Source organism: Drosophila navojoa, chromosome X (assembly GCF_054131105.1).
Source record: "Drosophila navojoa isolate 15081-1374.11 chromosome X, UAZ_NAV_1.0, whole genome shotgun sequence".
In the NCBI taxonomy this organism is placed as follows: Eukaryota; Metazoa; Arthropoda; class Insecta; order Diptera; family Drosophilidae; genus Drosophila; species Drosophila navojoa.
Window position 1 is genome coordinate 17,095,937 of NC_142895.1, and position 27,177 is coordinate 17,123,113.

Here is a 27,177-nt window from a genome sequence, read left to right on the forward strand (position 1 = left end):
TCTGGCCAAGCCGAACCCAGTTCCTGTTTGTGCATCCCCTCGCACTCCCCACCAACGCCTCATAGAAGCGCGAGCTTGACTTTTATTCATATTTCTGCCTCAAATTTCATAAATATATATATATGAAGAGAATATATATATATATATATATATATATATATATATATATATATATATATAGAAAAAAAAGAATGAAATGTGATTTCTGTTTTGTTTTTGTTTTGCGACTACCCTCGATAAGCACTGAATGACGACTACAAAGTCGACCCAAAATGTAGCCCTTGAGTGGGTCGCGCGTGGTGGGAACTGGAAGCTGGGAAGCTGGGAGCTGGGGCCGCGGCCAGGACCAGTCGGCGACTGGTCCAGTCACATGTCTAATCCTTTTGCTTATTGATATGATATCTACACGCAGCAACCAGCAAACAAACGAACCCAACCTACGCCGCGTGGGAGTGAGCTAAAAAGGTTATGCCAGCGATTTTTATTTTATATATTGCGCTGTACAATAACCTTTTTTTTTTTCTTATTTTTTTTTTGTGTGTTTGTCGTTTTGTTTTTCTATTTTTTGGAGTGGGATTCTTCACGTTTTTTGGCTTTCATAATCAAAAAACGTTAAAATCATAGTCTAGACAATAATTTATGAGTACAGCATTGCTCTTCTGCTGCCGCTGCCGCTGCTGCTGCTGCTTGTTATACTTGATGTTGTTGTTGTCTTTTTTCAGTTGTCGGTTTTTGTCTCTTTGCCCGCATCATCAATATGAGAAAAGCAGACAACGGCCAACAGACCGCACTCGCATACCCCTCCTCCCCCACCACCCCTCTTCGGCCGTTCCCTGGCCACCGACGCCCCCTCTGCTCCAGACTCAAACGCAATGCCAATCAACATCTCTAGCAAACATTCGTAAGGCATCATCATATCCTCCAGCTCGTCCTTTCTACATTTTTTCTTGTTTTTGCCAATAGATATAAAAATATGAATATGCCGGCAGAGGCAGCAAAAAAAAAAAAAAGAGACCGCCACAACACCTTAATATCAGCTAAGGACTTGCAGGCCGTCGAGTCCTCTAGTAGACCGAGCAGGCGAGCGAGCTCCACATGCTGGCTGGGCTTTGTTTGTGCAGTGGACGACGGGGCCAGCTCGTTGGCATTTTCTAATGGCTTCAACTTCCTTCCTCTCGCTGTTGTCCCTTGCTGTATTCAGCTAGACGCTAGCTGAGCAGCGGCAGAGTGAGGGATGAAGAGGGAATGCGATGTGTTTCAATTGTGTTTATTTTTGTGGCACATGCAAAGGCTACTTAAAGTCGTGCCACGTGACGTATGCGCATTGATAATTGAGCTGAGCTGAGCTGAGCTGAGTTGAGCGGACTTCCCAGAGCATTTGCTTGCACTTCCGGCATCCACTCTCTGCACTCTCTCGCCCCGCCCGTCGCCTCGACTTGAGCACAGCTGCATTTTGCAAATCTTATGCAAACACATTTTGCGATTATCAAATATCAGTTGGTTAATTTGTTTTCGGTTTTGTATTTGGTATTTCTTTTATTGATTTGTGCCGTCTCTGAAGATTGCCGACAAAGTGAAATGCCGACAAAATCATACAGTTACCAAGATAGAGAGAAAGAGAGAGGGAGTGGGAGTGCGAGTGGAAACGAGACAGTTGTGCAGTTGAATTCTAATTTGATTTGCGCGTCAGGTTCTAATTGGATTTGCTGCTGCAGGCACTGCGTCTGCGGCTAAGCTCAATCTTCATTTGATGACAATTTCATTTTCTATTAACGAGAAATTGTAATGCCAATTGCTGGCCAAATGGACTGGCATTGGAGCCGGGGATGTGCATAAAAAACAGCCATGGCCCAAACGGATATTCCAATAGTGGATGCCAAGAGTACTGGGCGACTATTAACTATGCCAAAAAGGGACAAACACACACATAAACACACACACATATATATAGCAGTGTGTATGTATATATATATATTTGTATAAATGCAGATAGCAAGCTTATTTTAATTGCCCGTCTGCTTGGCTTTCTGATTATGGACAGCCGCACAGTGGGCCATAAAGGCTTATTCGAGGTTATTTTCAAAGTTGATTGATTTATTTATGAAAGAGGCTGAAAACCTTGAGCATAGCTTGTGATTCATAGATATATGTATATATCAAATATATAATATTATATGCATATAGTATATATCTTTACAAGATCTTTCCAAGTAAAATATATACACATATATCAATATTCACATTATCAATCATCTACTATAACTCTATCTATATTTCTACCTACTCATGAGAGCACTGTTAAGGGCACATATATTCCACTGTGCGACAGTGGGTAAGAACTGACCAACTAGCTGGCTAGCCATGCCATGCTATGCTGGGCTGGGCTGATGGGGCTGACTGGTCGCATTTGAGCGACCCACGGCAATTATTTTGACGACGCGTAATTTGCGTTGACGATGCGGATGATGAAGAAGATGACGGCGTGGACCAACATGAAGATGCAGACGCAGCGACAGACGACGACCAAGCTGTAGACGGCGAAGACGTCGCGGTTTTTTCTGCGTCAAAATTGAAGCGACAGCGTAGCAAACTAATTAAAGCCAAAGCAGAGTCTACCCTGCCCCCTCTCACTTCTCTCTCTCACACACACACACACACACACATACACTTGCAGAGACGCCCCAATTGCAGTTAGCTGGCCGAAAATGAACGATTTTAACGCTTAGCCTTTTTTAATTGTCCAAACGCTGTGGGATCGAAGGACCGAGGGCAGCCGTGTGGTAGGTACAGTGTGGCCTGCTTTTGATGGGCATGCCGTAACTTAAATGCATGGCGTCAATAATTATTTCCATTTTCATTTCCATTCGCATTTTATGTGCTTCGCATTTCATCAAATTGTCCAACGGGATGGAGGAGGAGGAGGACGAGGAGGAGGAGGCGTTTGCTTTTAATTAGAAATCAATTGTCTATGTAATTGCGTGCGGTTTTTCATTTCAACTTGACTTCTTCTTCTTCTTCTTCTTCTGTTGTTTTGCTTTTGTTTCCCTGTCACACAGACAAAAAAAAAATTTGATCACGATATATGAAATCATAGCGATTAGCGCTTATCATTTATTTGCATCTCTTTAAACGTGTCGCACAGAAGGTCGTCAAACAGCAGCAGCAAAAACAGACGAAGCAGAAGAAGACGAAGTGAAGAAAATGCAAAATGGAAAGAATCGCACTGCTAATCAGACAAATGTGCAACAGCTGCAACAACAACAACAACAACAGCAACTTTTGCTGATTGCAGTTAGCCAAGCTCGAGCTGGGTAATAAATTATAATGCATGTTTAATTAATTGTTGAATCATTTACTGCGAGCTTTGGTTTTTTTTTGTCTTTTTTTTTTTTTTGTCTAGCAATTTGATGATTTGCCACATTCCGTGGGAGCCGAGCTTGCAGCATGTTGCCGTTGCATGCGGCAACAGCATGCGCAACGAGCATTTTCTCAATTTAATGCTAAATTAATTAATGCAATTTGATTTATTGACAGGCAAAAATTGTCTTCGTTTTCTCTAATTAAAATCTTGAATTTCCGTTCAAGCTTGTAATTGACTTGAATTGCCCACCGAGCAAAGGCAACGGCTGCCAAATACCCTGTAAATTGTGCAGTCAAGCTAAATTTATGCTCAGATTATTTTTATATTTATAAAGTGAATTCGTTTGGTTGGCAAATTTTTGAGATTTTCTGCATTTTATTTTAGTTTTTTATTTTTTTTTTTTTTTTTTTTTTTTTTTTTAGTAATTTATTAGAGCTCTAGTTGAGCAGTCGCCGTTAGACCGTTAGTCGCACACATTTCTTGTACAGGATGCAAATATTGAAATTGACAATTTCACATGTCTAACGACATCTCAGCTCTGCTCTGTGTGTGTGTGTGTGTGTGTGGGTGTGAGTGTGTGTGTGCGCCTGGCCAGCTGACAAGGCGTTCAAATTGATGGTCACAAGTTTTGGGCCAGTGTTGTGTAATTATTCATATCACCCACAAGCCAGACGATGGCGGGCAGGTGCGGGCGCAGGCGGGGCGAACGAAAAAAAGCAACCAGAAAGGGGAGCGCAGAGAAACAAAAAATTGGTTGACAAGTTGGCTGCAAAGTTGCCAACTTATTTGTTAGCCATAAATTAGGCGCTGCCGTTTGGCGATGTCAAATCTGTTGGCCGAGTTGCCACAAATTTAATGGCCTCCAATTAGACAAAACCCAATTGCAGCCTACGGCAATTTATGAAGTGCCAAATGGATATTTAAGCAGCCAAATGAGTTGCGGCGCTGCCAACTCGATTCGCTGCCATTTGGCCAAGTCATGCCAAAGCCAAGTTAAGACAACAACAGCAGCAAAAAAGAGGAGAAAAAAGTCAAGTGAAATGAAATGTTATGTTACTTATGCTTGTCAGCAAAGCCTAGAGAGAGAGAGAGAGAGACAGACGGAGAGAGAGAGAGCGAGTTATAGTGGATAAACAGATATTTTTATTATTGGAATTCTAGTTCCAAGTGAAAGTCAATTGCAATTGCCGAAATCAACGAGCCGTGAATGTGAGCTCTATTATATGAGCACACACACACACACATGTGCACACTCATTTTTTTTTTGTCAGTTCGCATTGAGATCAGCGAATTGTATTAGCAAAGACAACAACCAATTGCTGATGACACAAATCAGCACACAAATTGCATGTAAATCACATGGCAAACAATCAAAACAAAAGCAAACCGAACCGAAGCAAACTAGCGCACGCCAACAACAGCAACAGCAACAGCAGCAACAGCAGCAGCAGCAACAATAAGAATGACAGCAACAACAACAGCAGCAACTGGTACACGAAAATAAGGAAATAATCAATTTAAAAAAATCAAAATCGCCATTTAACATACAAACGAACAGCAGCTACTAAACTAAGCTATAGCTATATGCTGACTATATATGCCCCGACATATACTTAAATAAAAAAAAAAAAGAAACAGAAACAGAAGCAATCAACAATCAGTCAATGTGTCCAGACAATAGACAAGCGCGTGTGCGAGCGAGATGGATAGCGAGGCAGTGAGTGTGCCGCTGTGCTGCCAGCTCGCTCATGCACACTTGCGTCGACAGTTTGTGTGGGGGGGATGGGGAAGGGGGGAGGACCGCCTGATCAAAATCCATATGCGATAAATAAATTGAATTTATCCGCAATTGGTCGAACGAAGCGAAGCGACGACAGCAGCAGCAGCAGCAACAAAAACCAATGTATATGTGTGTGTGTGTGTGTGTGTGTGTGTGTGCACTTGCGCATGATAATGACTGTTTTTTACTTTAATCAGCAGCAAAACCAACAACAGCAACAGAGGCAACGATAACGACAGCAAACAGCAACAACTTAAATCATTGCAGCCAGCTCTAACTAAGCTCAATGTCTCTAGCAATGTGTGCCGCTCTCTCTCTCTCTCTCTCTCTCTCTATCTCTTTCTCTCTGTGTGTGTGTGTGTGTGTGTGTGTGTGTGCATGTGGGTGGGTGTACGATTTGTTGCTGATTGATTTGAATTGAATAATTGCAATTGTGTTTGTTGCTTGCGCTACTGTCGTGATAGCCAAACAACAACAGCAACAGCAACAACAACAGCTACAACAACAGCAACAGCAGCGAAATAAAAAACATCAAATCTTGCGTTGAATTGAAATTCATAATAAATAAAGTTTGCCTGCTGCTTTGCTTTGACAGCAGCAGCCAGCTGCATTAACGCCAATAATAGGCTACAACAGCAGCAGCAACAACAGCAGCAACAACAGCAGCAACGGCAACAGCAACAACACAGCAAGGCTGTCAATCAAACTAGAGGCTAGACGATCTAAATTTGGCTTAAAAAGCAATCAAATGTATTTAAGAAGCTTTGCAGGAGAGCTTTTAGCAGCTTTTGGCTAATATGCAGCATATTAACAGTGTTGTAAAACGGCAGCTGCAATGACGATATACGGCTAATTGAGGCTTACCCGTGTTAATTGATAAATTTCCATGCTATATATACACACACATATACACAGACATATAAATATTCGTACATCTATATATATATTTGATATATACTAAAAAACCAAACGTATCGCTAGAAATTGTTCAACTTAAGCTTTAATTGAAAAAAATCATACTAAATTGGAATAATCGTCAATAAATTCAAAGAGCCCAACACACGAAAAACTCAAAATCATTCAAATGAATGTGTATGTGTGTGTGTGAGGTGATTATGAATTATAAATTATGATGAATATTAATACAAATCAAATAGAACATAACAACAATACAATTCGAATCGAGAGCTGCCTTGACACTGCCTAATCAAATTTATTTCGGCTGTCTCCGCTGCTGCCAGTTGTACTTAATATTATTATTATTATTGATGATTGCCACGCCTATACGCCCCATGTGCGTGTGCGCTGTGCGCTGTACGATCTGTGCGCTGTATCTGGGCATAGATCAGTGACGTTACGGCCCCGACTCTCTTGGCTTCTGGTTAGATTAGCAAGCGTTTATCGATCGGTTGTTTGCACAGTTGCGCTCGATCTGGGACTAATTCAATTTATTTTTAGCCAACTTCGTGTTGGCCTCGCAACGTGTTTTCCGCATGATTTCGAATACCAATTTTTTGGTAGTACTCAATTGTTTTGTTTCTTTTTTACAGACACACTCACATTCCAAGAGACAAAGCGCGTGTTCACAAATATTTACATTCAAATAAAAACCTAATAATGATATTAAACAGTTCATTTTATAATATATATATCAACACGTTATGGGTATTTCAACATATTTTGCCCAAGTGCGTCAGAGTTTATACAAAGTTAGGGGAAAAATAATGCGAAACTCTATAATAGACAATGTGCGGGTCATCCCATCGAGAGAGCGAGAGATAAACTTAATTTCTAATTAGTTGAAAAGCCATCCGTCAAGTCGAGTAATATAATTTTGATAGCTCATCATCGAGGCTCACCCCCAACAATCGGTTTCTCAGCTTCCCAGTAGCGTCACGCGATGATCAGCACAAATCGAATTTGTGCATGAAAACTATAATTATGATTATCTATAAGCACACATACATACATATATACATATATATGTATACATGTGCTCACTGCGCATTATGCTGGTCAATCGAGTTAGTTCTAGTTCAAGTCCAAGTCCAATGCGGGACGATTTTGACTGATTGATAGCAGCAGATGATTCGAATTGAGTTTATATTTGTATAAATATATATGAAGTGCCTAAACGTAGTTCCCCTTTGCGCGGTATCAATTGAAATTTCTAGCTTACATATCTCTAGACTGTGGTCGCTCGACTGCCCGAACTGCACAATTTATTCATTCCCATAGAGTTTTACTGATAACGCAACTATATGAATTTTGTCTTTGTTTTGTTTTTGTTTTTTTTTTTGTTGCTGGAAACTCGACAAGTGTTGGGATAAATATTTACAACAACAGCAACAACAACTAACCGACAAACCGCACAAGTCATAAAAGAAAACAACAAAATTGATTTCGGTTTTGTTCGGCGACAAAACAAATACAACAACAACAACAGCAACAACAATAAATTTGTATTTAGTTGAGAACAGATTTGTGCTGTTGTTGTTTCTTATTTAATATAAAAACAGATTAAACAAATGTGTTGCAGGCGGGGAATATTTGTTTTTGTTTTTGTTTTTTTTTTTTTTTTTTATTTTTTAACACACAATTATAAAAAACGAATACGACAAATAAACCACAAATGCACACATATACATATATACACATTATAAAGACCTTTAATAAAATGCCTAAGTTATTTAGCTTTAAATTTCAATGTGCCAATGAAACTAATAAAAAAAAATTCACATTTTATATAGATGTATATATGCATATATAAATTTCATTAGAATATTACATTTTAGATCAAATAAAAATGTATTTCTTTGTCTCTGATAAACAACATTTAGTATGGTCCATACAAATTATTTTTCAAATATTTTTTGTTGCGCTGTGATAAAGCGAGAAAAAAAGGCGAAAGAGTAAGAAAACAGAAAAAGAATAATCTAAAAGCTGAACGTGTCATTTCTTTTTGACTCAATTATGTGGAATAAGAATATATGTATGTATATATTCATATATCTATGGCACATATAGATATGCTAATATGTATATGTATATATATACATATATATAGTTTGCTAAATCGAAACGGAAGTGTTCTGTGTTTTATTGTTTGTGGTTTTTGGCACTTTGTTGAGCTGCTAATATGCTGGCAATTATTATCGCACAAGCATACATATATTATCATATATGAGCATGTACATGCATATACATAAGTGTTTTGTTTTTTTTCTTTCTATTTCGTTTTTTGTTTGTATAAAATAATTTCAATGTTGTTTTGTGGCATGCTTAACCCATGGCTGGCCCTGCTGCTATTTTTACGCGCTCTTCGCTGCACTTTGTCTATAAAAATGCACTTCTGCGAAAAAATAAACACGCGCCGCGCCAACACAAACAAACAAACAAAATTGTGAAAGAGAGACAGACAGTCTGTGCGAGGGGGGGGGGGGAGTTAGGGGGGAGTGAAAGATAGACCATAGACCAGATCTGAGCCAACAAGAGACAGTCTAACAACAAACAACTGTTGCAATTCCATTTAACATAATTTTTGCACAACTGTCGATCATATATGCCCAGTGCCAAGCGCCAGCCATGGGGTAGCATGAGCTCGATGAGCGCTTGCGCGATATATCGATCTGCCACATATTTGCTGCATGCATCCTTTAATGGAAGTTTTGGCTAATCGTTTCTTACAGGGCATTTCACAGTCTGGCGCTTTTGGTGTTTTTTTTGTGGTTGCCTGTGGCGTGGCGGCGGCGTCTAAAAAATATTGTCGCATATTTATGAACATGTGTAACAGATAAATCTGAATCTTTGGGCGCACACGTAAGTGATTTAGTTGTCAGGCGAGTGCATTTATTACAGCTGTGCCTGGGCTCTGTCTCTGGAGCCATGCCCATATGGTAGTCGCCCTGTGTGTGTGTGTGTGTGTGTGTGTGTGTGTGCCAGCCGCCAGGGGGCGCTAGTAATCAAACTAATGAGCTGCACAAAAACTCGGCGAAAATAGCATTTAATGGATTTCAAATAAAACGAAAAGAAAACATCAGCAAAAGCCTCGAAATAAGTGGCAGGTAAACAAATGAGACAGGTAGAGAGAGAGAGAGAGAGCGAGAGAGATGAGATGAGAGGGTGTTAGGCTAAGAGATTGTGTCTGCTGTGTGCCAAGTGAAGTGATAACACATTAAAGAAATGCATTTGAGGGGCGTTTGCGGTTTTTTGTTTTTGTTGTCGCACTGCAGCGACACCTAGGGGTTGCTAATGGCAGTTAGCGCAAGCTAGCAAGCTGCAAAAGATGTCCTCGATGGCTGCCAAGATGCTGTGCGCTGCACTTAATGGCAAATGATAATGATTGATGCTTAAATGCAACCAGCCCTTAAAGCACCTTGCAACACTTGCAGCGCGCTTTGGGGTTGGGCTTGAGCTATGGGGGAATGGGGGCATAGATGCTGGCAATAAGCAATCATTCAATGTGGCCACAATGGAGGCTCGGGCGTAAAGCCCAACACGTCTTGCATTAAAGAAATTGAAACGATGGATGGGTTGAGAAATGCAGCGGAAGAAATGAAGCGGAGGGGTAGAGAAGAGATGAGAAGGGAGAGAGATAAAGCGACAGAGAAGAGATAGATATAGGGAGAGAAAGAGAGAGAGATTTAGATACGAAAATATGGGAAATCTACAGATCTAACATCTACTGATCAAAAGTGTTCCCTCCTTCTCTCTCTCTCTCTCTTCTTTCACAGCATATCCTTAAACGTAACGCATATCAGGCCAATAGCCTTAAGGACCTATCATAAGTAAACACAAGCAACAAGCAGGGCATATAAATATATAACAAACGCTGTGGAGCACCGTCCTTCATGCCGAAACCCGATGCCATGAAAGCACATTTGAATGGGCCGCCCGCCTCTAAGGAGAGCGGAAGATGGCAAGTGCAAACAGACAAAGGAAGAGCAGGGCAGCAAATTGTAGGCGTTAAAATTGTCATGTCAATATTTTAATGATATCACTTTACAGCCACTACCCAACCGCTTAGGCAGTCTATATATAGTCCGTCGTCTGCAGTTCAACTCCATCCAATCAAAGTGTCTTGTGCAAAGTTTCATTTTAACTTTTTCTATGCAAAAAAAAAAAAAAGAAAAAAAACCAAACAAACAAACGCAAAAAAAAATCAACAATTTTTTGTATACAGTTTTTGTTTTGGGAAATTTCCTCGTGGCTTTCGAGTCAAATCCCTTGCATATTTTTGTTATCTCTCTCCCACTCATACCACCCGTCTCTCTCACTCTCTCGGCTCTGCTCTTTCTTGTGCGTCGTGTAAAGAAGAAGTCAAAAGTCCTTTTATTTATTTTTTCGACTTTTTTTTTTCTGCTGCTGCTGTGCTGCTGCTGCTGTTGTTGTTGTTGTTGTTGCGCTGGGACGCTCATTTGTTTGCCTTGTATTTCCTTCTGTTTTCACTCGCTTGTTTTGTTTTCTGTATATTTTTTTTTTTTTTGCACTTGTGTTTGGCTAGAAAATTACAAGAAAAGTGCGCTAAACTGGCCGGCTGTTTGGCTGGGCTGTGTTGGTGGGCGGGTGGGCGTGCCACTGTGGGTGTTTTGTTTACTTATGCAAGTGTTTTCTCAATTGTGCGTGCGGACAGCCCAGGGAGCTGGCACTGGCGTAAAAGCGAACAGTGGCAAGGGGCCAAAGGGTCGACAGGGGGCGAACCCGGAGGGGGGTACGGTCAGTCGTGCGTCGTCGTCTGCGGTTGGAATTTCTTCTTCTTCCTACTTTTTTTTTTTCATTTTTGAGCTGGCTTTAGGGTTGCCATTTAACTCCTCCAGTTAGTATTTTATTTATTTATTTTTATTTTTATTTTTTTTTTGTTGGTGGGCGGCTGGCAACATTTGTCTAATCTTAACGGTTTTACATTTCATTGCGCCGGTATATGGGCAGCGGCTCGTGGAGTGGCCGCAGACAGTTTATTAAATTAGCTAACGGAATGTCTTGGAGAGTGTATTTCGGGCACTTACCTCTTTGTCTTTGGCAGCTAATAGTACAGCGGGCTGATTGTTGTTGTTGTTGTTATTGTTGTTGTTGGCGCTGGCGTTGCGCTTTTTGCGCTTCTCATTGCTGTTGTTTGTATTATTATTGTTGTTGTTGTTGTTGTTGGTGTTAGTATTATTGTTGGTGCAATCGTCATCCTCGGCGCTATGTGCCACATGTTGCTCATTTACATTATTATCACGCAGTGCAACATGTTGCGTTTCACTGTTGTTCTTGTTCTTTCGACTACAGCTATCGGCATTGTTATTGTTGTTGTTTTTGTTGTTATTGTTGTTATTGTTGTTGTTAACATTTAAACTAGCTTCCAGCTCATCCTGTTGCTCATCGGCCGGCACATCGGCATCGACACCTCGCTCATCGCCCTCATCATCATCATCATCATCAACATCGGCGTCGTGTTGATCATTGTTGGCCGCCGCAGTTGCATTCGCATCGGCAACATTTTCAGTTCTTGCCAATGCTGGCGCGACAACAGCAATGCTGCCCGTATCAGCAACATGCTCCGGCTCCAGCTCCATATCATCGTCGTCTAGATCGCCATCGGCATGCGCCACATTCGATTGCATCGATGCGTCCTCCTCGTCATCGTCCTCATCGTCATCGTTGCAATTGCTGCTGGCTATTGGCTCGGCAATATCTCGTGCTGATTGCTGTTGTGTGGCGGCAGTTGCTGTTGCTGTTGCCGTTGTTGTTGTTGCTGTGCTTATTGCAGTTGCCGCGATTGGCGAATGCATTGGCGATTGCTGTTGCTGTTGCTGCTGGGCTGCCGCTGCTGCTGCCCGGGCCGCCGCTGCAGCAGCCGCTGCCGCTTCCATCATCATTTGCTGGGCGTGATTGAAGAAGAGCTTCGGATTCAAGCAAGCGCCGCCGACGCCGACGCCGTTTTGCAGGCTGCTCTGCAACTGTTGCTGCTGCTCGGCGCTGAGCAACGGCGGCGATGGCGACGGTGTATTTGTGTTGGCCAGCAGATTGCCGCCGTTCTGTTGCAGCGTTATGGCCGCCGCAACAATCGAGCTATTCAACAGCTTGTCGCTCTCGCCCTCGCTTCCTCCAGTGGCTTCCTCTTCGCCGCTGGCCAATGATGTTGCTGCTGCTGCTGCTGTTGCTGCCGCTGCTGCTGTTGCTGCTGCTGTTGCTAGTGCTGATTCGGATGTGTTGTTGTTCTCGCTGTTACTGTCGCTGTTGCTGCCGGGCGTGCCTGTGGATAGTTGCTCCTTGAGTGTGTTCACTTCCTTCTCGGCTAATGTAGCGCGCTGTAAATAACAGAAAGAGAGAGAGAGAGAGAGATAGTGTGAGTAAAGAGTGTCAGCTTAGTCTGGCCATATGTTTGTCGTGGCCAAAAGGCAACTATCGACCCTCATTAATTTTACTTTTAAAGTCATTACGGGTTAAATTTAGCCAAATTAATACGTTGCCAAACTTTTGCCCAGCCGACAAAAAAGGCTTAAAAAGCCAACAACGAATTGCTGTGGGCCCTCTGCAATGCCCATTCGCATTAGCAACAGCAGCAGCAGCAACAACAACAAACAGCCGACAAATTTATAGTTTATCGTTGGTATCGATAAGCCAACTTGGAATTTTAGTGCTATTAGCGTTGACCTTCGCCAGAGGGGGGAAGCCAGACGACGGCGACGACGACGACGACGACGGCTTGCTTGAAATCAAATGCCAAATGAGAAATTAAAACAACAACAGCAGCAACAACAGCAACAGCGACAAAAAAAGAGAGAAAGGTTACAAAAATATGCGGTGCAAACTTTTTTGGCAAATTAGTCTGGGCCCAGGACCCACAGCCGACCCCATAGAACCAGAGCTAGAGCCACAGCCAGAGCCAGCCCCAAATAAACTCACTGGCGAATCTGAGTCGTGGCCCCATAGCTTAGTCAGGTCCGGTGCAGTGTCCTCTTCTCCTTGGCTGTAGCCAAATCGCTTCGACTACGACTTTGCCTCCGCCTTCAGATGGCAATGACTTTTGGGGGCTCTTTGGGGGCTTCGATTTTCTGTTGATTTGTACTTGTTTTGGTTTTTGAGTTTTGTGCAATTTTATTTGTATAAATACCGGAAGCCGATGAGCGGGTGCCGGCGGGGGCTGCCAGCCGGCAGGGCGTTGCAGGCAATAAAGAACTTTGGAAATTAGTCGATGGGCATATCGTTGCTCTATTGCCAAAGAGAGAGAGAGAGAGAGAGAGAGAGAGAGAGAGAAAAAAAGAAAAGAAAAGAAAAGCGTAAGGGACGCTTTGCCGTAAGCCTTTGCAGTTCTTATAGCACTTTTTGCCTCAAATCGATGAGAACGACGCCACCACCCCCTCCCCCCCCTCTCGGCCACCTCCCTGCCTCTCGAAAACTTAAGCAGGAAGTCGTTATAAGGGTCGGGTTAAGACTGAATTGCAATGCAGTTGCTGTGGACTGGCGAAATGTAAACGATTAGGAAAAGTCCTTTTGGACTACTAGAACAACTTTTGTGGGTGTGCGTGTATGTGTGTGTGTGTGTGTGTGTGGTTGGTTCAGGACAATAGTTGAGCCACGCTCAATGGCAGAAGATAATGTTGCGGTCTTAGGCACTCGACGAGATGTCAGACTGCTCGATCGGGGTTCGATTGAAGAGGGAAGATGACATAGGGCAAGCGTCTTAAGTGCAACTATTTGTGGGCAAAGTTTTTGTAATTAGAGCTGACGAAAAATTTGAGACCAGAGCAAGAGATGAGGTCATAGCAGATATCTTAAGATAAGTTAGATCTTCTCAAAGATATAAATTAAGCAGATAAAAAAGCATAAAAGTTGAGGTCAGTCTACCCCAGCTAAAGACCTTCCAGAAACAGCTTTAAGTTCATGTTGCCTTGGCTGATGCATTTACAACTTTGGCTAATTCCAACTAGGTGAAATCTAGGTTGTTTGTTGCCTGTCACACAGGGCTGTAGCCTTCAAGAGTTAGAAGCTTGGCAGATTGTGTATTGGTTTAAAATGCAGCTAAATGACTAGAGACTGCCTCGTCGAGCCGCAGGAATTTGCTGTCTTTATTTATTTATTGTTGTTGTTGTTGTTGTTGTTGTTGTTGCCGCTGTGTTTATCTTTTTTCTTGTAGATGAATGGCCCTCGAGGCATATTTGTCAACATCATCAGCAAACGATGCGAACCCGAACTCAAACCAAAAACCGAACCCGCAGCCAAATGTAACGTTAGCAGGAGCCGCAGGGCCAACCAACATAACAGGGCGAGTAGGGGGTTAGGGCCTTGACGGTGTGGGTGTGGCGCAGTCTCGGTCTCGAGCTCGACTCGTCGCATAGATATATATTTATGATATTTAAAAGCTCTTAAGTACAAACAACAGACAAGCGACTGGGATTGGGATTGGGACTGGGGAATGTGAACAGTGGGCAGGGAGGGGGTGCGGGTAGGGGGGGGGGGGGGCAGCGGCATTGGACTCACAGAGGCTAGGAGGAAGCTGCAGTTCTGTCCTTGCCGAGGACTTAAAATGCCAGACAGCCTTCAAAAGCGCGCTGGAGCTCTTGGAGCTGGGCAACGGTTGGGGCACTGATTTTCATGCTGACTGTTTCGTGGCAAATGTCTGTGTGGCTCATGTTTCGGTTGCTGTTGTTGTTGTTGCTGTTGTTGCTGTTGCTGTTGCCGCCGCTGAGCTGCTTAAGCTTGAAAATTGTTTTCATAATGCCAGGCGGTCGATGCTTGCCACAGAAAAACAAAGCAGGAACAAAACAAAAAAAAAAAAACATTTCAAAAAAAGTGTGCTTCCTTTTCTTTTGCATCGTTTCTTTGGTTGTTGTTGTTTCTTTTTTCTGACTTTTTGTTGCGAAAATCAATCAGTGGCTGCCCAGCTGTGCGCTGCCAAAACTGTGCTCAGGTTGTTGTTGTCTTGGCGCGCTTTGAAATGGAATCCCCGTGAGAAAGACGGCACTTGTTGTGCCGTCCAGCAAAAACTAGCTGGCCAAATTCTCAGAGCAAATCAATTAATGTGGAGCAGGAGACGGCAAATGGAATTCGAATTGGAGCTGACGATGGAGCGACAGCCGGAGCTGGAGCTGGAGTTGATGGGGCAACTGTGTGCTCAGCCTTTTGTGGCCCAGTTCGAGCGGCTTAGCAAGCAGTTGCCAACCAAATGAGTTAATTAACTAAAATGCGGGTGGCTTTGCTCGTGTTTTACTTATATATCTATATATATATATATCTTTTTTTGGGGGTTTTTCATACACATACACACACACAAATATACACAGAGAGAAGTTGTAAAGTTCTATGGGCACACTTCAAATGCTATCCACCTCTGTCAGCCTTCCTCTCCCTCTCTCTCTCTCTCCCTCTGTCCAGTCTGTGTGTGTGGTCAGCTTATGCCAAAAAAGGCTTTAGTATTGAGCACCCTTTTAGCGTATTTTTTTTCCAATTTTTTTTTGTTGGGTACGTTTTTTTTTTTTGGATGGGCTGCACAGCGAGTTTCATTTAATATTTTTGCATGTGCCGGCGCAGCCACTTCAAAGGAGCCACCCGAAAATAGCCCGTCGAAAAGAAAAAGAGAGAGAACGAGGGGGCAGCCAAAAAAATATATATGAAAAAAAAAAAGATGAAAACGCACTGCGCGCCAAAAATGTTAAGTGAAATGTTAACAGCGGGGCCAATGTGCGAGGCTGTTAACATTTCTATTAGCCAAAAACGCGCCAACGACCAGGTTAAGCAAGGGTCACAATTACCCATCAATTCAGTTCACAGCGCAGTTCAAAAGTTATTAAAGCTAAGTGAGCTGAATTTACATGAACAAAAAATTAATAAAGCTCTAAGCTGTCTAGTCAATGCTCAAAGTCCATAAGAATTTCATTTAATTTAAAATAATAATAATAATATTATTATTATAATAATTTTCATTCTCTTTTAGTTTATTCATTTGCTTGATTCAATCATTTCAGAAAGCTGCTGAAAGCTCTCGGCTTAGAAGCTCTGCGTATTGAACTCTTTTTTGTTTGCCTGCATTAATTGCATGCTTAATGCTGCTTCATGAGCTTCAGAGCTCAAAGGTTTCGCTCAAGGATCAGCCGTGGGGCAATTGAGCTCTTGTTGCTTATTATTTTCTTATGCATTTATTTATTCTTTTTATTCTTATTATTCTTATTTTTTTTCCTTTTGCTGCATGCTCTCTTCAGCAATTGTTGCAACTATCGTTGGCACGCACACACATACACACGCACAGAGAAGCACTTCAGTGCTTTACAATGCGCAACCAAGTCAAATACCACTCGCCAGCTAACCCGAGCAGCTCGAGCTTGCAACCACGCTCTCAATTGCTCTGCATGTGTGTGCGTATGTGTGTGTGTGTGTGTGAGTCGTGCGCGCGGCACATGTCAAAAAGCGCGCACTTTTCCAAACAGAAACAGATTCCAGCCCCAGGGCGTAAGTATGCGTGTGTGTGTGCGTGTGTGTGTGTGTATTATAATGCATAAATACTCGTACTCCTTTGGCAGTCGTGAAGAATTTTTGCATGCGGCATTGTCTCAAGCTGTTTTCTGAAGTGAGTCGAACGGTCGACGTATATTTTATATATTTTTTATTTTGTCGCATGGCAGCTGTCAGCGAAAGAGCCGGAGACACAGAGAGAAGGAGACGGGGAGGGAGAGCGAGAGAGAGAGCGGGTCAGCAGTTGAGCGAGAGGGCGAGGGCAGGCAGCACTTTTTGTAATTAGTACGAAAGCAACGTTATGAATTGTGCTTGAAGCTCAGCTCGAGTGCAAGTTGTTGTTGCTGCTGTTGTTGTTGTTGTAGGCAACCCCTCAGCAGCAGCAGCAGCAGCAGCAGCAGCAGCAGCAACAGCAGCAATATCTGAGCTGGGTCTGAGAAACGTCGCTGCATTGTTTCGCAGCACAATAAATCAAAGCAAATCAATGCGACGTCCGCTGCTGCATGAGTGGGAGGCCGAGCGAGCGAGCGGGAGAGAGAGAGAGAGAGAGAGAGTGTGAGGGAGGAAGAGTAAGAGGGCTCTGGTTGGGCACTTTGATTTAGGGGCGGCTGTCAGTTGTTGTCTTGACATTTTCAGTGGTGCGGGTGGGTAAAATGCAAAAAACCTCAGAGGCAGCCGCTGCTGCTGCCGCTGCCACTTAAACGCCTACATGACATGACAAGCAGCGTAAAAGTGGGTAAACGGGAAGGGGGAAGAGGAGGAGCAGAGGCTGCCACTGCTGCTTAGCTACATAAGGAAAAGGATGGCAAAGCGTTTTCACAATTACACACACATTAAACAGCAGGCAGCGGGCACAAAAATGCTGCTAAAAAGTTAAAAAGTTGTGCGCGCAGGTGGATGAGGGGCAGGCGGCGAAGGGGTTCAATGTGGCAGCCAATGCTCGTGTGTGTGCGTGTGTCTATATCAATTGAAAGAAGCAGCCGAGCAAAAACTCACATTCTCAAAAAAAAAAGCGTAGCATGACATTAGGCGCAGACAAAGACGCTGCGCGTATGTCTTGACAGCTGCTGTAAATGCAGAAGAGAGAGAGGAAGAGAGGAAGAGAAAAGATGATAGGCCTGCTGTATATATGTATATATACATTGCCTACACATGTGTGCGTGTTGTACATAAGCCTGTCAATGCGCCAAGTGGTTTGCGGCCTGCGGCTCTACGCATTTGTATAAATGCATAGAATAAGCCAACAAAAAAGGCAGAGAAGCAAAAGAGGGAGATCGGGAGAGGAAAATTAGCGAAAGAGAGAGAGGGAGAAGCACAAGTAATCTAGAAATAAGTTAAAGAAATTAATATTCAAATGAATCTCTATGATCTCTATCCATATATGATTTATTTGATTTGATGTTTCGGATTTCCCACTCAATCCCGAGTATCTCAGCTCTGCTCTAAGCCAAACCTCGCTCAACTTCCTATACTATCTATCGCACATCGATAACATCTATTGCTAAACTTAATTAACTAATCCAGCTTTAAGACAGCCTTTCGCTTTAGCAACTCATCCTTTTGGGCTGCTGTTTGGCCTTTGATACGCTTTTCTATCCATTAACTTTATATTATAAGCTGCAGCTGCTTTTGTTTACAAGCTACACTCCTTGTACAGTTATTTGAGTAAATCAACACACACACGCACACACACGCACACACACACACAATCGCAAATCTTTCCATGTTTGCAGCGTTTTTATTTTTGGGACATGCCTTTGCATTTGCTTTACAATTTCAAACATCATTAGCAACGCACACACGAACAAGAAGAACAAACACGAAGCTTTCACACATATGCACACACACACACACACAGACGCACATATCCCTTTTTGCTAATTATTTATTTAAATATTAAACAAAAAATACCCAAACACACACACACAAAAAAGAAAAACACACACAGAACGCTAGCTACAAAGCAAGAGAGGGAGAGGGAGAGGGAGAGATGGAGGAAGCGAGATAGCGCGCCTTGAAAACTGCAACGAAAAAATACCAAAAAAAAGGAAACATATAAATAAACACACACACACACATACATGGAAAACGGAGTGAAAAGAGTAGTATACAATCAACACACACACACACTGAGAGAAGACGAAAATGATGTATTGATGTTTCTGTGAGGTAGGCAAAGGGGCAAGGAGATATGTGCTGTCTGTGCAGCAAAGACGCACGCAGCAAATGCGAGAAAAACAAAAACAAAAATAAAAACAAGAAAAAGCAAAGGCAAAGGCAAAAGCAAAAAAAAAGAAACATACACATACTCACACACCCACATCGACACACTCATAAAAACAAGCAACAAACAGCGATGATGTCGAAGAAAAAGTACAGAACGAGAGCGCAAAGGATGAACAGCAGCAGCAGCAGCAGCAGCAGTGGGAGAGGAAGAGGAAGACGAAGAAGAAGAAGATGTAGCCGTAGCCGAAGCGTGTGTGTGCGAGCGAGATGCGCATACTCGCACATAACTGTACACGAGACACTGGCTGAGGCGGTGGCTGCCTAACTGTCAGTCTGTCCGTCCGTTCGTCCGTCTCTCCGTTCAGTTATGTTCCGTCAGCCCAGCTAACTAATATTTTCTAATTTAAAATTCTGTTTCTTTTTTATTACACACACACACATATATATATATGTACACACCCCCACACATATGCATACATGTGTGTGTGTGTGTATGTAAATTTATAAAATTTCTATTTACTTATCAAAAATCAGGCAGCCATTGAAAAAACAAAGAGTTGTATTTATTATTACCCCGCTCTCTATCTCTATCTCCCTCGCCCTCGCCCGCTCACTCACTGGCAATTGGCACAGCAGGCAATGAAAAACATGACGTTCAAATTGAAGAAGAAGAAGCAGCAGCAGCAGCAAAAGATGATGAAGGAGCAGCAGCAACGGCAGCAGCAGCAGCAGCAGAGCTGTGGCTAGGGGGAGTCTCGCTGCTGTGCACGCCCAAATGTATGCTATACAAAATATAAATTAGCTTTGATATGCGAAGCCGCTGGGCGTTTGGGCTGGGCTGGGGCTCTGCAGCTACGCCAGAGTGGGCTGGACTGTAAAAAAGGATTATATACACGCGTGTGCCATGTGTGTGTGTGAGCGTGTGTGAAAAGATGCTGGAAAAAAGGATTAATGCGCGCGCCAAGCAAGAAGACAGCAGCTGGGCAGAGAGAGAGAAAGAGAGAGAGAGAGAGGGAGTGCGGGCGGAAGCCAGCTATATGCTTCGATTTTTAATGCGTCATATGACAAGGCAGCTGTGTATGTGTGTGTGTGTGTGTGTGTGTGTGAGCATGTGTGTGGGTAATTGTCTGTCCCGGCAAACAAAATCCTAAAACGGGGGATTTGGGGCAGGGGCAGGCGGTGTTTGGCTTTTTGGGGGCTGTAAAGTGTCAAAGAAAAATGTGCGGCACTTTCTTTTCAAAGGCTGCAAAGTGTATGAGTGTGAGAGAGTATGTGTGTGTGTGAGTGTGTGTGTGAGTGTGTGCGTGCATCAAATTAGACGATTTCTAATTGCTGTCTGTTAAGAGCGAAGCGGCATGGATTAAAACTGACACATTTAGCTAGGAGCAGGAGCTGGAGCAGGATATGGAATATGATAGATATGACAGATCAAAGCCTAAACATCATTTAAGGCAAAAAAAACGGGAAGCAGAGTGAGAGAGGGAGCTGGAGGGAGAGAGAGAGAGAGCTGGTATGAATATGCTCTAAAACTAATTCTGATTGAAAGCTGTTACAAACAGACAGAGAAAGCCAAAGACAGACAGATAGATAGAGAAAGAAAGAAAGACAGACAGATAGATAGAGAAAGAAAGAGAGAAAAAGATACATATATAAACATAATGAGAGAGGCATAACACTTGAGAGTGATAGAGCTTGAAAGCTATGAAAAACAGCGAGAGCAGGTATGAGACTCAGCAGAGAGAGAGAGAGGGAGAGCGACATTGACTTACGATCACTGCAGCTCCTGCTCGCTTAGCCGCGCCTTTTACAGTTAGACTAGTGTCAGACTGTTTGCCAGTCAAGTCCTAATGCTGATTCCTTACTACGGCTTATGCTCATTAACAATCAAAGCCCAAGCGAATGTCTCTGTGTGTGTGTGTGTGTGTGTGTGTGTGTGTGTGGGCAACCCTTTGGCTAGCGTCCAGCGTTCAGCCTGGCCGGCACAACCCCCTGGCAGGCACGTAAAGTAATAATAATTTTTTGGCTTATCCTTATTATTACATAACGTATGCATACCTTTTTTTTGTGTGTGTCGCTGTTGTTGTTGTTGCTGTTAATGTTGTTGTTGTAGCTGGACACACACGCTGACCAATCGTACATCAAAAATTAACCCACACACACATACACATACACACATAGAGCGAGATGTATGACCCTTTTTTTAAACAATGTGTACGTGTACGTGTGTGTGTGAGCTATTGTTATGACCCCCTCCCTCCTCCCATGGCATTGGCTTGCGCTCTTTTGGTCACTTTATGCGTAGGCCTTTTTTTTGGCAACATTTTTGGAAAATACAACAACAACAACAAAGTAAATAATTAAGCATTACACTGACCAAATAGCACACACACACACACACGCACACACATGAGGGCTGGGGGCGCTGTGTGGGGCCCAGTTCAAGTCCAGACAAATACAAATAAATATATAACTCATATATGTGGGCCGTACAAATAATGATTAGAAGTCCCTTCTCACACCACCAAGCAAGCCCCAACTCCTGCATGTGTGTGTATATGTGTATTTGGCTTTTGCTTTGTTTTTCACGTGTGTGAGTGTGTGTAATTTTTGACATTTTTATGCGGGCCTTAAACTAAAGGCAGACCGCCCGAAAAAAAAAAAATTAAATAAAAATAAAAAGCTTCTCAAAGTTAATGTGCCTAAAAGGGTGACAGGGCAGGAGACTGTGTGTGTGTGTGCGTGGGTGTGTCCATGTATGTGTGTGTGTTACATAAATTCGACACTGTAAAATCTAACAGAAATTAATGATTTTTATTTGTCCGCCCAGGTACAGTTGTGCACAAAAATAGCAAAAATTATTCCCAAAAAAAAAAAGCCAGTGTTAATAATCAGCCAAAATTTCTGGCCTAAGCCCGGCCAAAACCAGCTTAACAAAGGGCGCATGCATTGCAGAGATATATGTACATATATATTTCATAGCCTGGCCCGAAGGCGTTCTCCATTTGTGTCCCCTTTAGCTTCTTCTGTCTCTATGTGTGCGTGTGTGTGTGTTTGTGTGTGCTTGTGTTTTGTAATGAGGCCTAATTAAATAAGCATGAAGAAATGCCAACATATTCGTCGCTCGCCGTTTGGAGCTGGCGAACTAAATGCTTAGGCAGTCGCACAAAAATCAATGAGAGCAGGAGGCGGGACCATGGCCGGGTCTGTTTGGCAGCTTCGAGAGAGAGAGAGAGTTGTGCTATCTATCAAATCTTTAATTAAGCCGAAAATTAAGCAATTTATTTTGTTGCCTGGAGAAGAGCCGAAGACGCTGAGGCGAGCAGGAGATGGAGAAAGCCTTTTGGCGTTGCCATCCTTTAGCATTTTACAATTTCAATCAAAATTTCCAATCAATGTCAATTCATTATGCTCCAAGGCAGCAAGACAGCAAGACAGAAAGACAGAAAGACAGCCAGGCAGGCAGGCAGGCAGGCAAGGATAGCCACAAAAGGTGGGACTCCCGCACACTCCTTTAACAAGGCACCAAGGCAACGCCGTCTGATCGAAACGCTCGGGAAAAGCAACCCTGAGCAGGCGATGGAGAGATGGGAAACACGGCGCTGGCATTTTTAATGAAAGCCACGCACAAAGTTCTCTGTCAAGTTTTGCCTAATCAAAATCGACAACATTTTATAGTTTGGCCGGAAGGACGAACGGACGGAGACAGTCAGACAGACAGCTCGACGGCAGGCGGGGGCGGGGGCGTGGCAGCAAGTGTGTGACAAACAAATATTTGAAAACGTAAATCAGAAATCTTTCACTTTCATTTGGCAATCCTTTTAGGCCCTTCCACTGAATGTGGACGGTGGGGCGGGCAGTGGGGGCACGGGCTGTCGAGGCGTGGCAGCAAGGGTAGCTTGTTTCGAGCCTGGGACAAAATCGAAAAACATTTCGTGTATTAAAACCGAAACGAATTAATTTAATTAATTACAATCATGTCTTATTAGAGACGTATGAAGACGACGTCGACGTCGACGTCAACATCGACGAAGACGACGTGGCTTGCTGCTGCTGGGGGGCTGTTGGGCGGGGCACATGCAGAACTGAAAGACAATTTGTTGTTGCTGGCAAAGAGTTGCTTTTGCTTTTGCTCTTGCTCTTGCTCTCGCTCTCGCCTTTGCTTTTGTTTCAAGTGTTGTTCAGGGCACTGGCACGGGCCTTGCGATATTGCTCCAGGGGTGGGCGCCCAGGGCTGACTGTTGGGTTGAGGGCGATGCGTAATAGCGTATATTTTATGCTCACATCATTTATAAATGCCTGATTTGTTATTTACAAAACGAGACAAGTTGCGGCATTCTGGATTGTATGGCATTTCGCTTGGGGACTGAGCGAACTTTCCGTTGTCTAGCTACGATATGTGTATGTGATTGAGCAATTGTGTGCGCGCGCGTGTGTGTGTGTGTGTGTGTGTGTGTTGCCACTTAATTTGAATTTGAGTAATTGCCAAGATGCCGGCGTGTCTTGTGGCTTACAATAATGGGCTAACAGCTGACATAGTTGCTCTACAGCCAAGCGAACCGTTAAGCGTTAACAGTGAATTAACATAGTTTATATATGCCAAAGCTATATGCTTAACATGAAGTTGACACAGCTTGCTTATGGCTAGTTATGCCTAAGAGCAAATATTTTACAGCCAGTTAACAGCGTACTAACATTGGTTGCAAATACCACCCCAAAGCGTTTTTCCATTTTATGTAAAAGAATTGCTTTATATTCCTAGCTATTCCTAGTATGCAACTAATTTACTTGCGATAACATTGCTTTAACATTAAGTTAACAGCATGTTAAATGTCTAATTTCACGTATAGATAAAGTAGAAATAGCTCCAAATTGCCTGGTTGCTTAGCCAACATACATTTAACAGCATGTTAACAGCACTGTAACATTCCAAACTAGCTGGATTCTGGATTCTGCAATTCGTTGAAGCTCCAACCCACAGTCAGATTCCTCGACCCACATGACGCATACGCAATATTTATTGGCAACACTCAACAAATGGAGAATCGCAGCAAAGTGCATGGCAAATACGGTCTCACATCAATGCAGTGCCATATAGATTACAGTGTGTGTGCGCGTGTGCCTGTCTATATATCAGACATGCTGCATACTTCTTTTTACACTTTGTTGCCATTGTTGCTGTTGCTGTTGTTGTTGTTAATTAATTTCTGTAAAAATATTTATTATTATTAGTCGGCCAGCGACTGCAAAGCGGCAATGCACTCATCAGCACCCAGACAGACAAACTGCGCGACTGACTGAGCAAGAGAGAGAGAGAGAGACGGAGAGAGGGAACGAGAGAGAGCGAGAGATAGAGATGGAGAGAGTAATCATTGGACTAGCAGATCTATATTATCTCTCCCTCTCTCTCTCTCGCTCTCTCTATCTCATTTTCGCTATATTTCCATCACCTGCCGCGCTCCGCTCTCAACGACTTGACTGTCACTAAACGGCTCATCTAACTGCAATGCTTCATAGAAATTTCGTTTGTGCTGACTCGGGAACGTGTATTGGCAGGGGAGCGGGCATGGGGTCTGGCTAGCTAGCTCTAGCTGGCTGCCTGGCTGGCTGGCTGGCTGACTTATTTTTACAACAACAATGAACGTTCAGACGGACGCAAATCACAAAATGAAAATCGAAAAGTGCATGGTTCTATATATTGTGCGATATATCTGAATATATATGTATGTAAATATAAAATGCATGCACACAGATATCTATATGAATATGTGTATATTTAAAATGCATATAGATTTGTATTTGGCTTATGGCAACAACAAATTTACACTCCAACAGACGTTGATGTCGTCGTTGTCGTTGTCGCTGTCGTTGTCAATGCTGTTGCTGTTGCTGTTGTTGTTGTTGTTGTTGTTATTGTTGCCGTTGAGCCAGTCAGTCAGTCAGCCGCGTCGGCCGCTGCCCCATGCCAGATCCCAGCACCCAGATCCCCTAGATCACCCCCGCCCCTCCCCCACACACGCCCTGTCACCCCTTTGTGCGACTATAAAAATAGGCAAATAATTATTTAAGAATTTCTTGATTAATTGGCAGCCTTGTTGTTGTTGTTGTTGTTGCTGCTGCTGCTGCTGCTGCTGCTGGTGTTGTTCTTGCTCTTGTTGTTGTTGTTGTTGTTGTTCTTTTGCGTTTCTGTTGGCAGCACCAGAGCAATTTTAGCCAACACTTGATTGCATTTTCAATTGTTTGCCGTTATGCATTTTTGCCAATAATTTACATAAATGGCATCCTCGCATAGTTTTTGGCATAAGCAGCATGGCAAGAGGAAGAAGAGCAGCAACAACATTACCGTTGTTATTGTTGTTGCTGTTGTTGTTGTTAGTCATGGCAGCAGCGGTTGAAGTTGCAAGCGAATCAAATTTAAAATTGAAAAATAGAATTGAAGAAAGAACAAAAGTTCTTTTGTGGCCGCTAGGGCAAAGAGGGGGCGAAGAAAGAGGGAGAGATGTGCAAGAATAGAGCGAGAGAGCGTTGAAAACACAGAAAGACAGAGGGAGGAAAAGAGAAGCAGAGATATGAAAGCATTGAAAGACATAAAAAGAACATTTTGTTGGGGTATGAATAAAGCTTGAACTAAATCAAAGTCAGGAGAGTGATTTTTGTGATTTTGAAAAGTCTTCCAATCAAAAACTTTTTCATGTTTAGTACGAAGAGCTTGCATTGAATTAAAGCTCACAGGAATAATCATTTTTGATCGAGCTATCCTTTAGTTACTCTCAAATCCTCATTGATCTGGCAGCCCTTTCGAATCCTATCTCATTTGCTCTGGCATCCTTTGTGTTGGCTGATCGACTCGGGAGTCGAGCGTCGAGTTGACTAACCTGTCTCTCGCATTGAGCACTCAACACCTCTCACTCTGCAGCATATTGCTAGCATTGGAGCAGTCCGCACTCTGCACCGTCTATGCACCAATTAGCATATTTTATATCAATTCCTGTCATACATTCCACACCTTGCCAACAACGTGCGTTGTCGCCGCCGACGTCGTCGTCGTCGTCGTCGTCGTCGTTGTTGCCGCCCAAACAATTCGCAAGGCAACCGGCACAAAGGCTTCGCTCTGCCTCGCTCACGCTCTCTCCCACTCGCACTGTCTCTCTGGCTAACTCGCTCCCCCTTTCGCTCTCCCTCTCTATATATACACATGTGTACTTATGTGTCTCGTTTATTTTTATCAACTGTAGTTTGGGCTTTTTGCGACAGGGCAGAGAGGCAGAGAGCGAGAGAATCTGCAATTGCCACAGTCACATTCACATTCACATTCACACTCACATTCACAGATTCATCTTGTCGTTCCGCATAAATAACTGTCGCAGTGCCTCCATTTGCCCCCTCAATGTCTGGCAGTTTGTCTAGATGTCTGTGTGCATGCATTATTTCATTAAAGTATTACAATATTAATTCGATTTTCACTAATTGACAAGAAGAAGAAGAAGCAGCAGCAGCAGCAGCAGCAGCAGACTCAGACCCTCTCAGTTCCAGTCTCCATGCGCTGCTTTGTCTGTCTGTCTCTCTGTGTGTGTGTTGATCATCATCATCATCATCATCATTGTCATCGTCATCATTTGTCGCTGGCTCTTGGCTCTTCATCTATGTCATTCCTATTCCTTGTCACAAATTTCGCTTTGTCGCGGGCTGCGCCCCAAAAGACTTTTAGCTGTGGCCCAAGTGAAGTTGTTGACCTGATTCCGGTCCGGTCCTGCATGGCCCACTGCAAGCCACCCAGCTCAGCGCCGCTCAGACATGCCACGCCCCAAGCCACTCTCAGCCGCCTCCTCGCTTTCTTTTATACATGGATATTTTTATTTTGTTTTTTTCTCCTGGCTGACGCAACAACAAACAAAAGCAAATAAAAACAAAAAACAAGCCCCCACACACACGCACGCACGCAAAAAAAAACGGTACTGGGCAACTGGCGAAAAACGCGCGCGCGAAAATAATAATAATAATAAAGGAATAAAAACAAATAAAAAGCAACAACAACGGCGAAATTTTCGCGCGCCGCCGTTGCTGCTCCATGGACAGGAGGTAGACGCGTGCTGTGGGCGTGGCATGAGGTGGGTGTCTGCATGTGTGTGTGTGTGTGCAGAGCTGGGGCATGTGTCTGTTGCGGTTTTCATGTTGTGCGTAGCCCCCCTCGACAAACTGTTGCTGCCGGACCCAGTAGGACCCAAACGCATGCCAAATGCGCTGCTCACAGCAGCAGGAGCAGCAGCAGCAGCACTTTGCATGCATAAACTTGCTTGAGCTCAAGTCAATACTCCAGCATCATATTGTAGAGGCTCTTCCATACCCCTATATAAAATGCATTATAGTACTCTATATATAT

General features: G+C 43.3%; 1 protein-coding gene and 1 long non-coding RNA gene across 4 annotated transcripts in view; both read right to left on the minus strand.

Moving 5' to 3' along the window:
- LOC149090656 (uncharacterized) overlaps positions 1-27,177 on the minus strand; it is a 173,135-nt gene that overhangs the window by 47,583 nt on the left and 98,375 nt on the right. The window lies entirely within an intron of this gene.
- ct (homeobox protein, cut) overlaps positions 1-27,177 on the minus strand; it is an 89,766-nt gene that overhangs the window by 24,870 nt on the left and 37,719 nt on the right. For all 3 annotated transcript variants that reach the window (XM_089263857.1, XM_089263859.1, XM_089263858.1), the window contains exon 2: positions 11,147-12,433. In XM_089263857.1, coding sequence (XP_089119983.1) covers positions 11,147-12,433 — 1,287 coding nt within the window. The remainder of the gene's footprint in view (positions 1-11,146; positions 12,434-27,177) is intronic.